Here is a 14,804-nt window from a genome sequence, read left to right on the forward strand (position 1 = left end):
TACTCACGCCTTCATCGGCCTTCAACAACAGGTGGTAACAACAGTAGCACACCACATCTGACCAGCTCCGTCGAAGTGCTCGATCCCAAGCGCCAGGCTGTAACCAACTGCCCTTTGGCAGAGTAGCTCGTATCAATGGACCTACCCATTTGCGGCCCACGTCGCCGCTAGAATGGTTTCCCATTCGTCTCCGCTCCGGTTATTTACTTTTCTTAATCACCAGGCGGAGTTCAATCTCACATTGGTTAGTGGTCACCATATCTGACTAAAGAAATTTCCAACTTTCGCTGCACTGGGACACTAAAATAACTCACTGGCGACCTATGAAAATTTGTGCCTGAACGAAATTCTAACCCAGATTTCCCTCTTCATACGAGCGGTCCTCTTATTTGCTTAGGCTAAGTGAGCACGTCTCTCATGCTACCAAAACCTCCATATGCCGCACAGTACGAAGTAGTGTCCCCTGTTTATTATTCCTCCTCGCTCGCAGCCCTACTGTATTACCGCAAAAGGTGACATTATTGTGCATCTGCAATGAAAGATCGATATGCCACTGGGCGCGTATATTATAGGGGTATGGTGTCTGATCTTTACAACTACGGTCACAATAATTTGGCTGATCAGTGTACTGTGTAATAGATGTGGGTAAAATGCTACAAGCTTGACTTCATTACTGTGATTCGCTGTATCAATCAGTCTTTTGTATCATATGTAAATTAAAGGTGGAGAGGGGAGAAAGGAAAGGAAAGGGAAGGGGTTACTGATTTCAGCCGCATCAGGACATTACATAGATTAGTGGTGAGGAGTGAAAAATGTATGCCAAACCAGGTTTCGAACCCAGTATCTCATGTTTGCTAGACTGATGCGTTAATCACCTGGGGACACAGTGTTGATCGCAGCTGCGCGGACTATCTCGGGACGCCTCCAGCCGACCCACACTCCCATCGAGAGCAACCTATCCACAGCCCCTGTCCATTTCCTCCACGCTCACTACTCTGAGATTCCCGCAGCAGGTCGGACATACTTACGAATCCGCACTGAAGAAGGTGGATCCATTGACCATCTAGGCGAATCAATTATATGAGGCATATCTGAAAGAACGGACACCATGCATTCATATAGCCAGTTATATGTTGGTGGATGTGTCTTGTTCAATATTCGTAAATCTTTTATTATATAAAATACTCATAACGTACCATAATATTTCACCATTAAAAAAATCAACGTAACATTTTTCGAGGCACTCACCCCCCCCCCCCCCCCCCCCCCCGAGACCCTGCACCCGATCCTCGCCTCTCTTCCTCCCACGTCCCTCCCTCCCAGGCTCTCTTCCGCGCGCCCCCCACCCATCTCTCCCCCCCCTCTCTTCCCTTTCCTCCCTTCTTCCTCATCTCCTTGCACCTGGAAGATCCTCCGTTTTGATCATCATCAGTGTGCCACATCAGTGTGATGCTATTCTCCTGTGCGTCGAGAGGTGTGGTTTTAATTGTGTGCTGGCCTTGTACTTAGTGTTACTGTCAGTGATTGTTATGTGCTATGCCATCCGTCGATACTTTTATGCTCCGGTCATACTGTGCCTTGTGTTCTTTTAATTGTCCCAGTTTGTGGTTTGATGTGTGCACTACTTTTTTACGGTTCTTATCTCCATTTTACAGTCGTACCTTTTTGTCTATTGTCTTCCGTAATGTTCCCCCTTTTTTATATCTATGTACACCAGTTTTTCTCCTTTATGTTATTTTTAAATGTCTTCTATTGTATATTCTATGTCTTTCGGCTGAAGAGCAGCGCATATGCTGCTGCCAGCCCGCCCCGATGGGGCACTGAAATACAATGAAGAAAAAAAAATTCGAGGCACATTAACTCTAAATCTCCTCTTCCGTGAATCTATTTATTTTAACATAGATTCAACGTATGATATTGGCATTTCTAAATGCTGCTTTTCTCTGTTATCCGAATTTTCACATACAATTCATACCCTGTTTAAATAAAAGTATGAAGTATATATATGACACGCGGGGTAGTCGTGCGGTCTATGTCGCCTTGGCACGGTTCGCGCGGGTGCCCCCTTCGGAGGTTCGAGTCCTGCCTCGGCCATCGGTGTGTGTGTGTTGTCCCTAGTGTAAGTTAGTTTCAGTTAGATTAAGTTGTCCGTAAGCCTACGGACCGATTACCTCAGCAGTTTGGTCCCATAGGGACTTACCACAACTTAATTAAAAAAGTATATATACGTAAGTGCGAGGGGGCTGACCTGGTAGATACACAGCGTGTGATCGCTGCAGATGTCGCAGTAGCTACTGTCGCACTCCGTGCCTGGCAGCAAAGCAACAAGCAGAAAACTCGCTACAGCTGCTGCACGGATCCTGCAACACAAGATCGTTAACATAGGTTTTTACAGGAGAGCAATTCAAGTGCACTAGTCTCCTATCCTATTTTGCATTAAGTACAAGAACATTTAGATAACAATCCAGATAGCAGCAGCAGGAGGGCCTACTAAACGGGCGTCTGATAAGAAGGAACGTAAAAGAGATAGATGTGTCATCGAATTCCTCGGATAACAATGAATACAGCAGCAGGAGAGCCAACTAAAGGGGCGTCTGATGAGAAGGAACGTAAAAGAGATAGATGTGTCATCGAATTCCTCACTGTTGAACTAACTCCACCAATGGAAACGTGTGAGACAGGCTTCTGCGTTTCAGTAATGGTGAAAAGTACGTCACGAAAAGCCACAAATCGGTTGACTCTGCTGAACTGTCATCCTAAATAATGAACACCTCCTCGATCAACTCATCTGTGATGATAAGAAGGTTACGACAAACGAATTGTGTGCATAGCTAAATGTTGGTCTTACGCCAATGACAGGATGTTATACAAGCTACAGCAAAATGTGTTCGCAATGGGCCTTGCTGATACTTATGCGCGACAATAACTAAATAAATCATGGAATGGAAATTTGTCGGAACCTATTGGATCAATAAAAGGTTGAAGATGACAGTTTCCTGCACACCTTCGCCACTGGGAATGAGACGTCATCGCCGGCCGCTGTGGCCGTACGGTTCTAGGCGCTTCAGTCTGGAACCGCGTGACCGCTACGGTCGCAGGTTCGAATCCTGCCTGGGGCATGGATGTGTGTGATGTCCTTAGGTTAGTTAGGTTTAAGTATTTCTAAGTTCTAGGGGACTGATGACCTCAGATGTTAAGTCCAATAGTGCTCAGAGGCAATTTTGAGACGTCATTACACCACAAAGGCCGGATCCAAAAGAGACTCCATGGAATGGCGACATGGGAATTCTCCGACAAAGTAGAAGCTGAAACACATCTATCTTCAGCAGAAGTGCTGTGCACCATGTGGGACTAAGATGGGATACTGAACGTATACAGAGAAGGGCAGCGCAGATGATGGCATGTTTCTACGACCTGTAGGACGGTGTCACAGAGATATTGAAGAAACTTAACAGACACTTGGATATAGAAGAAAATTAACCCGAAAAATCGTTCATGCAGAGTTTCAAGAACAAGTTTTAAATGTAGAGTCTAGGAATAATGTACAAGCCACTACATATCGTTCCCGTGGGTATTGTGATGACAAGATTAGATTAATCACAGCGACCACAGAAGCGTTTCAACAGTCATTCTTCCCGTGCTCCCTAAGTGAATGAAACGGGAAAAGCACTGAAAGTGGTACAACAACAATTTATAAGTGATCGCCGCCACCCTCAGTGCATGGGAAACAGCTCGCTCTTTTCGTCCATGAGATCCAGAGCACCAGGAACAAGGTGCCCAGGCTGAAGTCGTGTTCGTTGACTCGAGGAAACGATTCGATACAGTTCCATGCTCTCAGTTAGTGATCGAAGTTGGAACTTGTGGAATATACGACCAGATTTGTGGCTGAATTCCTGACTTTCTTGCAGATAGGACTCAACACGCCGCTCTTAATGGAACGAAACTGACAGATGTAAAGGTAGTTTCAGGAGCACTCAACGAAAGCTACTGTTTACAATATATACGATGAGAAGTCAAAAAGTAAAGGGACTTTTGCAATTTCTCGCCGTGGGGCTTGGTAACACTGCTAGTATCCGGGGCCGAAGTACTGTTGTTGCAACAGTTCTATACAACTTGTCACTCTTTTTTCCGCGTTAGCCGTTGTATTGTAGCAGGCCGTGAAACGTGGTAGCTGCACTGTCTATCTGCACCAAGGAGGAAATGAGGGCTGTGATTCGCTTTTTGTTTGCGGAAGGTGTTAAATTTGTGGAAATCATTCGTCGAATGCAAGTGCAATATGATGAGTGCTGTCTGTCACGAATCAAAATCTACGAATGAATAGAGCGCTTCAAACAGATAAGAACTTGTCTATGTGACGAGGAACTATCGGGCAGGCCATCGACGTCAACAACTAAGGACAATTTGGAAGTCGTTGAGGATATGATGATGGAAACCAGACTAATCACAGTTTACAATATTGCCAATACTTTACAAATCAATCATGATTCAGCGTATTCCATCTTACAAGGGAGGCTAAATTTTCTGAAAGTATGTGTAAGGTGGCTACCGAAAGAACTGTCAGTGCAACATAAGGAGCAAAAGACGGACATATCTCGTAAACATTTGGCCCGTTATCATTGTGAGGGAGATGGATCCTTACAGTAAATCGATTCTGTGGACGAAATGTGGGTGCATCAACACGGAACAGAAAGTAAAGCTGCGAGCAGGTTTTGAAAACACCCATCATCACCAGAACTTTAGAAATTTAAATGTCAACTGTCAGCTGGTAAGATTATGCTAACACTAGTCTGGAATATGGAAGGTGTGGTAACCGTTCATTTCACCCCAAGAGCAAAACTGTAAACAGTGAGAGCTGTTGTGATGAGTTGCGGATTAAACTGAGACCTGCAACCAGATACAAATGGTGTCATCCAGCTGTGAGATAAACGAACTGACGAAACAATAAAGGAGTTCGGAATCGAACTGTCGGAACATCCACCATGCAGTCCAGACCAGGCTCCAAGCGATTTCCATATCTTCCATATGTTTCGACCATTGACGGAAGCGCTCAGGGGAAGGAGATTTGCAACCGATGCAGAAATCATTGATGCAGTTCAAAATTGGTTAAAGTTTCAACCAAAAAAATTTTTTCCGACGGAATCAAAAAAGTTGTGAAACGATGAAGAAAGTGCAGTGAAGTGCAGGGAGGCTAAGTAGAAAAATAATATATGTTTCAGTTTTCTATCATTAGAATAAATATTCTTTTTCTCAAAAGTCTCTCTACTTTTTGACTTCTGCTCCTACAAATGATCAAGTGGATTACGGTGGCAACTCCGCGAAGCTGTTCGCAGGTGATGTTGTTGTCCATTGCCACACCAGAAGACTGTAGCGAAATGCAGTAAAACCTACACACGGTCTACAACTGGTGTGCAGACTGACGGTTGACTATGACAATATTCCGAATAAATTGGCGAAGAGTTCAAATGTTGCAATCTGATTGAATTCCTAAGGGACCAAAGTGCTGAGGTCATCGGTCCCTAGACTCACACACTACTTAAACTAACTTATGCTAAGAACAACACACACCCCCATGGACTGGAACCTCCGTCGGGAGGGGCCGCGCAATCCGTGACATGGCGCCTCTAACCGCTCGGCTGCTCCGCGCGGCACTGCCGAAGAGATGCAACAACTGTTGAAGATGCCATTTGCGATCATTTACTGGAAACACTAATAAAGGTGAAATAACTAGGAGTAACTGTTCGGGGCGCAATGAAGTTGAATGACACGAAACTTCCTGGCAGATTAAAACTGTGTGCCCGACCGAGACTCGAACTCGGGGCCTTTGCCTTTCGCGGGCAAGTGCTCTACCATCTGAGCTACCGAAGCACGACTCACGCCCGGCCCTCACAACTTTACTTCTGCCAGTATCTCGTCTCCCACCTTCCAAACTTTACAGAAGCTCTCCTGCGAAACTTGCAGAACTAGCACTCCTGAAAGAAAGGATACTGCGGAGACATGGCTTAGCCACAGCCTGGGGGATGTTTCCAGAATGAGATTTTCACTCTGCAGGCTGTGGCTAAGCCATGTCTCCGCAGTATCCTTTCTTTCAGGAGTGCTAGTTCTGAAAGTTTCGCAGGAGAGCTTCTGTAAAGTTTGGAAGGTGGGAGACGAGATACTGGCAGAAGTAAAGTTGTGAGGGCCGGGCGTGAGTCGTGCTTCGGTAGCTCAGATGGTAGAGCACTTGCCCGCGAAAGGCAAAGGTCCCGAGTTCGAGTCTCGGTCGGGCACACAGTTTTAATCTGCCGGGAAGTTTCATATCAGCGCACGCTCCGCTGTAGAGTGAAAATCTCATTCTGGAAGTTGAATGACTATTCATAACTAACTGTAGGGAAAGCATATACCAGGCAGGGATTCTTTGGAACCATCTTAAGGGAATGCAATTCATCCACGAAATAGTAGGGTTTTAAAATACATATTCCACGGAGTCCTGAGTATTCCTTTCACTATGGGACCCTCATAATGTTCAACGGGAGATAGAGAAGATGCCACGAAGAGTGGCGCGTTTCGTCACTGGATCATTTGGTAAGGTCGAGAGCGTTACGAAAAATGGTTCAAATAGCTCTGAGCGCTATGGGGCATCTAAGGTCATCAGTTCCCTAGAACTTAGAACTACTTAAACCTAACTAATCTAAGGACATCACACACATCCATGCTCAAGGCAGGATTCGAACCTGCGACTGTAGCGGTCGCGCGGTTCTAGATTGAAGCGCCTAGAACCGCTCGGTCACAATGGCCGGCAGAGCGATACGAGGATGCTCAACAATTCCGTAGGTGGATGCAGCTAGAGAGACGGTAACTGTTAAAATTCAGAGCAGTTACAAGAATAGGCAACATGTTACTTCCTCTATGATAAGATCCACGAAATGAGCAAGACGAGAAGAGCAGAGATATTAGAGTCCATACAGAAGCTTACTAACCGTCAATTTTTTCATGCACACTCACTGGAACAGAGAAGAGGATAAAAGATAGTGATCTCCTTTGCCACAAACCGTAATGTGGTGGAGATGTAGGTGTAGGTATAGGGACAGGCTAACCAAGAAGAATTAATGGCAGCCAAAGTGTACATGGCACCACGAGGCGGAACCATTTCATGCTGCACACGTCTCTTGTTGACCGGGCATTTCAGCAGAACGTTTCCGGGAAATGGCGGTGACAAACATCTTTAAAGAACCAAAAGAGAAAGAATGAAGATTGATGTCTAACGTCGCGTCGAAGAGTAGGTTATCAGAGACGGGGGCATAGAAAGAGGTAAGCATGTGCTGAGCTAGCGAGTTAATTGCAATGGCTTCTTCATTCTTAAGATGTGCAACCAGTTTCATTTCTCGCATGAAAGGAATACAGCTTAATATTAAGCATAATGAACATAAAAGTCATGCTTCGTGAAAAACTCCGCTGTACAGAGAACATCGTTAACTGAAATTCCATGCCAATTTTCATTTTGTAAGAGATGGAAAATCATCTGAATAGATGCAGGAATTGGACACACATCCATAGGAGTACATCTTTGTACCAATAAAATTTCATAAACATTTGGAACAACCCAGACTTGCATCTTACAGTTTTTCGATTGTATGTCTAATGGTAAAATACCTGCAATGAGAGAATACAACTACTCAGGCATTCCGCTATCGTAGTAAAGCTGTACATTCGTCTGATTCTATTGAAATTGTTTTCCTCACAAATTTTCTGGCAAATACTAGGTCTACAAGTTTGCTTCCGCCGTTTTTTCTCGAAGTTTGGGGCTTTATTGTGAAAAACTTACAAAAAAATTATGATTCATATTATAGCCCATCGCTGCCCACTACACTCTCCCATCTTTCGGATAGCATACGAATCCCGTGGCGGAAGAACTGGACGTCTTTTTTGGGGATCCATGAATCGTTTAAATTTTGCACTTGTTCATATGATCGGAAGTGCTGGTCAGCCAGACTGTATGCCACTGATCGAAAAAGGTGGTAGTCAGAGAGAGCAACGTATGGAGAATACGACGGGAGGGATAGAACTTCTCATTTCAACGTTTCCATATATATTTTGACGGGTTTCGCGACATGGGTTCGAGCTCTGACCTGCTGCAAAATTACCTTTACGTGTCTATCGCTGTATTGTGGCAGTTTGTGTTTCAATGCTGGGCTCGAACGCATCAGTTGCTTTCGATAATGATGTCCTGTGACTGTCTTCGTCTGTTTCAGTAGCTACGAAAACGTTCTGTCTTCCACCGCCATGCCGGTCTTCGACATCAAAATCACCGTTCTTAAGGCGTTGAAAACATTCTGTGCACGTTCTTGCACTAATAGTTATCTCACCATTGGTCTTACGCAAGTATTTTAAGAGCTACAGGCGCAGATTTCTTCATGTTAAAGCAGAAAATTAAAACTTCTCGCAAATGGCGAGAAATGGGTACGTAAGTTGACGTACTTAATCGAGAATAACATTATGATGTAATCACAAATCGACTAATATTTTTATGACATTATGTTTACAGATGCCTAAGCTTATTGTATTACACCTATGACCAACCACCCGAACACCACTTGCCGCTACTGCCTAATACTTGTACACTTACACCTAAAAATATAACCCTATGCAGACGATTGGAGGGGGCATCTGAAGCAGGGGTAATTGAGAATACACCAGAAAATGGCACAGTTATCTGTCCAACGACTAGGCACTTCAGCGTATCTTGTGGAGAGTGTAAGCTCATCGTACAAAGCATTAGTCACATTCTTAAAGGGGGACCATCATGAAATTGACCGAAAACGTCAATTTTCGATTTAACTCATGGACAATAAGTTCCGTAAGATTCAGTAATGATACCATATCCAAAGTGCCTGAAAAATAATGAAGGGAAAAGAGTTCGAAGATGGAAAGGACACTGGTGGCCAGAACTGACTAACACAGAAGATTATAGACATTCTTCAAGTGTATTATGGCAAGGCTACAGACAGAACCTATCTTGTGTAAGCGACCTAAAAAGTGCAATGTAGACTACACATTTCTACGTGCTGTCAACATATGAATATTCCATCTGTGTCACATACGCTGGTGTAAATATCTACAGGCTAAGAGGGATAACAACACCTATATTCACAAGAAGACGCTTTCAAATTATATCCTGGATGTTGTCAAGCACACTATCAAGTTACTGGCCAATTTCTAACTTCTAAAAAAGCGTGTTCATGGCAAAACCCAGAATTTAAATTAGTCTCTAAATTCACTCCCATAGAGAAGATGCTCTGAAACCATATTTTCATCGGCTGCAGTTGTTAGAATGGCAACTTATGATGCAATTATTGTATTTAATCATGAGAACGTAGGGAGTATTAGATAGAATGGGCTTTAAGGTACAAATCTTAACTCAAGATATCTTGAGAGAAATAGATTTACAGTGCGTCTCTGCAGCTGAAAAATCAATTGAAGACCTGATAAAGAAAGGAAGGCAGAAAACAAGAAACCAGAAGAGGAGCCTTGAAGGGAAAGAGAACACTAAGAAAAAATCTGAGACCTTTAGAGGAGGTGATATAAGGAAAAACATTAGGTTGAACTTCGTATTGCATTTCCTGAAAAACACATTTCTTAAAGTTTTGTATCGTTTTTTCGGAATCTATGAAGGATAGAATTATGAAATTTTGCACATTTATTTCTATAAACCCCATAAGTGTTATCTGAGGATTTTCAAATTATAAGTGTGTGGTGTCACCGCCAGACACCACACTTGCTAGGTGGTAGCTTAAATCGGCCGCGGTCCATTTAGTACATGTCGGACCTGCGTGATCGCAGACCGAGCGCCACCACAAGGCAGGTCTCGAGATACGGACTAGCACTCGCCCCAGTTGTACGACGACTTTGCTAGCGACTACACTGCCGAAGCCTTTCTCTCATTTGCCGAGAGACAGTTAGAATAGCCTTCAGCTAAGTCCATGGCTACGACCTAGCAAGGCGCCATTAGCCTTACATAGTTTGATAGTTATTGTATGAAATGTCTCAACAAGAAGAACGATGTATACAACAAGGATAAATAAAAGTTAAGTATTCGTGCTTACATTTACTTGTGTCATGGCTTCGCCAGATGTACTGTCCGAATTTTATCGCTTGCAGAATCAGCAGACGCAGGCGTTATTGGATGCCCTTGGACAGCTCGTCCAGGGTCAACGTGCCATTCAAACCGATGCGGCAGCAGCCGCTTCATCGCTGCCGCCGCGACAACATGCAGTTGCACCGCAGTTCCGCAAGTTTGACCAAACCCACGAGACCTGGACGGAATGGTCACGCCAGTTTGGATTTCATCTCGCAGCCTACAGAATTCAAGGTAACGAGCGGCAGCCTCATTTATTGTCGTGTGTAGGGGTGCAAACGTACCGTGTGATAGTGAAATTGTTTCCCCGACGCGACGTAGCAACTCTGTCCTACGAGGAAATTTTGTCGGCATTGGACGCCTATTTCAAGGAAACAGTTAATGTAGTTGCAAAAAGGTATACGTTCTTTCGTACAAAACGTACGGCCGGTCAGACTAATAGGGAGTGGATTGAAACTTTGCAAGGACTTACTAGGGACTGTGCATTTGAATGTGACTGTGGCCTTCCTTATTCAGATACAATGGTACGTGATGCAATTGCACAGAACGTTTCTGATGTTCGTATACGGGAGCAAATTTTAAAACTAGTTAATCCCTCCCTTCAACAAGTGATAGACATATTGGATAAAACAAGACACACTTGACTTTGCTCAGGAATCTTTTGAAACTTCGCCAGCAGTGTGTAACATTAACCGGCCCGCCGGGCGCGCTGCACGGCCCGGTCTACTGCCCTCGCGCACGTCCACACAGCTGCCGCCATGCGCTAAACCAGGTGTGCCACGCCAGCCCGCAAATGCAGTGAAATCATGCCCGCGGTGTGCTACTAGACATTCGTGTGCACATTGCCCGTCACGCCAAGCTATTTGCTTTTTCTGCAATAAAAAAGGACATGTTCAAAGTGTTTGCCAGAAAAAGCTCAGATCAGACAATCATAATCATTCCAGGCCCTTTGCTTCGCGCCGGAATCGAACCAAGGACACTCAGGCTCGTGGACCTTCACCCATGGACATTCATGTAATTACTTCCACCCCGTCCAGTGCCACTTTCTCTAACAGTGACTGTGTTCGTCCCACAAAAAGTGTGCGTCGACGTCGCCGGAAATCACGTCAATTAGCAAGTGATGCTGTACCTGTATCAGTTCAAATTGCACGAGACAGTCGCTCTTGTCGTCAGCAGGACAATAAACTTTTTGTAGATTTGGACTTTAATGGCAAGGTCATACCATTCCAGCTCGATACCGGAGCTGCAGTTTCACTGCTCAATCACGACACGTGCAAACAACTGGGCAACCCACCGTTGCGTGCCGCAAATGTTAAGCTAACTACATATTCAGGACAGAAAATTCCCGTGATAGGACAGTGCACTCTTCTTGCATCATACAAGGGACAAACAAAACTTGTGTCATTTTACGTTCTTCGTTCTTGTACTGCAGTGAACTTGTTTGGTTTAGATTTATTTCAATTGTTTAACATGTCTATCGTAAATCAGGTCCTATCAGTGAATCAGACTGTGCCTTCAGACAGTGTTTCTCGTCTATGTGAAGAATTTGCAGACATTTTTGCACCGGGCCTTGGTTGCGCTAAGAATTCTGAAGCACATTTGGAACTGAAAGTAAAAGCGCAACAGAAATTTTTCAGAGCGCGCAATGTTCCTCACGCATTGCGTCATGAGGTCGCAAGAACATTACACGATTTAGACTCACAAGGTGTGAGTGAATGTGCGCAATGCCTCTTCCATTTCAGCTCCGCTTCATAGCTTACGCCGTAAGGGTGTTCCATTCGTCTGGACGACGGAATGCGAACGCGCCTTTCGCCAGTTGAAATCGGCGATGCTTTCTCATACTTGCCTTACGCCATTCGATCCCCAGAAACCCCTTTTGTTGATGGTAGATGCATCGGATTTCGGGATCGGTGCTGTGCTTGCGCACAAAGATGGGTCGCATGATCGCCCTATTGCCTTTGCGTCCAAATTGCTCTCGTCTGCACAAAGAAATTATTCACAGATAGAGAAAGAAGCTTTGGCTCTCGTGTTTGGTGTTACTAAGTTCCATGATTTCTTGTATGGTCGTCATTTTACCATCATCACAGACCACAAACCTTTGACGTCGCTATTTCATCCGAACAAGCCTGTACCTCCGCGTACAGCGCAGAAATTCATTCGCTGGTCTATTTTCCTCTCGCAGTACCGCTACGATATCTTGTATCGGTCCACTGCTAAGCACGGAAACGCCGATGCGTTGTCCCGTTTGCGTGTTGCTGAGGATAAGGCATTCGATTCTTCCGAACTTGCTTGCATGTTCATTGATTCGGAAACTGATGAAGTGGTCGAATCGTTTCCGATTGATTTTCGTCGTGTAGCTACAGCCACAGCTGCTGACCCTGTCCTTGCTACCGTTTTGCGTTTTGTTGCTACGCAATGGCCTTTGTCAAAGTCTCGGATAGAGGATCCGTTGGTTCGCTGATTTTTTGCTCACAAGGAGAGACCTTTTGTTCGACGTGGTGTTTTGTTGTTGCGTTCTGATAATGATCAGTCCAGAGTCGTGGTCCCATGTTCGTTACAGTCCTCTGTCTTACGGCTTCTTCACCAAGGACATTGGGGTATAGTGCGAACGAAACAACTTGCTCGTCAGCACTGTACTTGGTTCGGAATCGATGCTGCGATTACGAATATGTGTTCTTCTTGCTTGGCGTGTGCCGAACAACAATCCGCACTGCCGCGGAAAGTCTTTGCATGGCCAAAAGCCACTTCCCCTTGGCAACGCTTGCACATTGATTTTGCTGGTCCATTCTGGAATGCTCGATGGTTGGTTCTCGTAGATGCCTTCAGTAATTTTCCTTTTGTTGTCCGGATGTCTTCCACGATGTCGTCTGCCACCATCCAAGCGTTGTCAGCTATCTTTTGCATTGAAGGTCTTCCGCAGACTATTGTTTCCGACAATGGCCCACAATTCATGTCCGTAGAATTTCAGTCATTCTGCCAGGCCAATGGTATTCAACATCTGACATCCGTGCCGTTTTCGCCTCAGTCAAACGGTGCCGCTGAACGATTGGTCCGGACTTTCAAGTCACAGATGTTGAAGTTGAAAGAGTCGCATTCTCAGGAGGACGCGTTGTTGCTCTTTTTGTCATCGTATCGCTCTCAGCCCCGAGATGGTCGCTCGCCGGCTGAGTTGCTCCACAGTCGTCCTCATCGAACCTTGATGTCTTTGCTGCACCCGCCGCATCAGGTTCCTGTGCAGCGGCAGTCTTCTGCTTTTGCTCCAGGCGACGTTGTATTCTATCGCAACTATCGCGGTTCACGGCGTTGGCTCACAAGGCGCATTCTTCGCTGCCTCGGCCGCGCGATGTATTTGGTTTTGGGGGCCTCTGGTGAGGTGCGTTGGCATCTCAATCAGCTGCGCCTCTGTCGTCACACGATTACTTCTAAAAAAGGCGCGTACACCGCATGTTGACGTGCACCCTGGAGTAGGTTTTCAGGCGTTTCCTAGCTCCCCTCGGACCGAATGGCCGGGTGCGGGTGGCACAGCCTCGCCTGTTGTTAGGCTCCCCACCTCATCGCATACGTCAACATGGGGTCCTCCCCACGGCGGGCGGAAGCCTTATCACACGACCGTTCGCCGATTTGCGGGGGAGGAATGTGGTGTCACCGCCAGACACCACACTTGCTAGGTGGTAGCTTAAATCGGCCGCGGTCCATTTAGTACATGTCGGACCCGCGTGTCGCCACTGTGTGATCGCAGACCGAGCGCCACCACAAGGCAGGTCTCGAGATACGGACTAGCACTCGCCCCAGTTGTACGACGACTTTGCTAGCGACTACACTGCCGAAGCCTTTCTCTCATTTGCCGAGAGACAGTTAGAATAGCCTTCAGCTAAGTCCATGGCTACGACCTAGCAAGGCGCCATTAGCCTTACATAGTTTGATAGTTATCGTAAGAAAAGTCTCAACAAGAAGAACGATGTATACAACAAGGATAAATAAAAGTTAAGCATTCGAGGAGCTGCATACTTTTCTTATTAGCATTCAATGGTTATCCTGTTCCAGACTTCACGCCAGTCGGCGTGTGTGTACGCGTGCCTTTCTTTCGGCTACCCGTCACTGTGGACTGGCTGCCTTGTCAGTCCACTACAAAGTGTAAGCTGAGATATGGGGCAAAGTGCTTGGAATTTTGCATGAATTTTATATTGTACTTACAGAAGTATAATTGAAAAATTATTAAAATCCTCATATTCCATATACTCAAAAAATGTAATGGGTGAAGCTTACTATGTACAAAGAGCCTAAACAGAGAAAAATTTAGAGAAGTCTCTTGAATATGTTCTGAGAAGAGGGTTCATATATTATTTTTTGAAAATAAAATTTTTAAATTCCATAAAAAGTTAAAGGTATATAATCGGGGAATTTACAGTAAATGTGTTAATTTCATGTAAGGCATGGTACTAAATTGCATTGCCGTATCTTCAGAATGGCAGAAAGCAAGGGGAAACTACAACCGAAATTTTTCCTGAGGACATGTAGCTCTACTATATGGTTAAATCATGATGGCGTCTTCTTGGGTAAAATATTCCGGCGGTAAAACAGTCCCCAATCGGGTCTCCGGGCGGGGATTACTCAGGAGGATATCGTCGTCAGGAGAAACAAAACCGACATTCTACGGATCGGAGCGTGGAATGTTAGACGCTTAATTGGTCAC

General features: G+C 45.1%; 1 protein-coding gene across 1 annotated transcript in view; it reads right to left on the reverse strand.

The window, feature by feature from the left end:
- LOC124796327 (venom allergen 3-like) overlaps positions 1 to 14,804 on the reverse strand; it is a 106,448-nt gene that overhangs the window by 54,181 nt on the left and 37,463 nt on the right. The window contains exon 2 of the mRNA XM_047260457.1: positions 2,249 to 2,360. Within this exon, the coding sequence (XP_047116413.1) occupies positions 2,249 to 2,360 (112 nt within the window). The remainder of the gene's footprint in view (positions 1 to 2,248; positions 2,361 to 14,804) is intronic.

The sequence above is a fragment of the Schistocerca piceifrons genome, chromosome 4, assembly GCF_021461385.2.
Source record: "Schistocerca piceifrons isolate TAMUIC-IGC-003096 chromosome 4, iqSchPice1.1, whole genome shotgun sequence".
Taxonomy (NCBI): Eukaryota; Metazoa; Arthropoda; class Insecta; order Orthoptera; family Acrididae; genus Schistocerca; species Schistocerca piceifrons.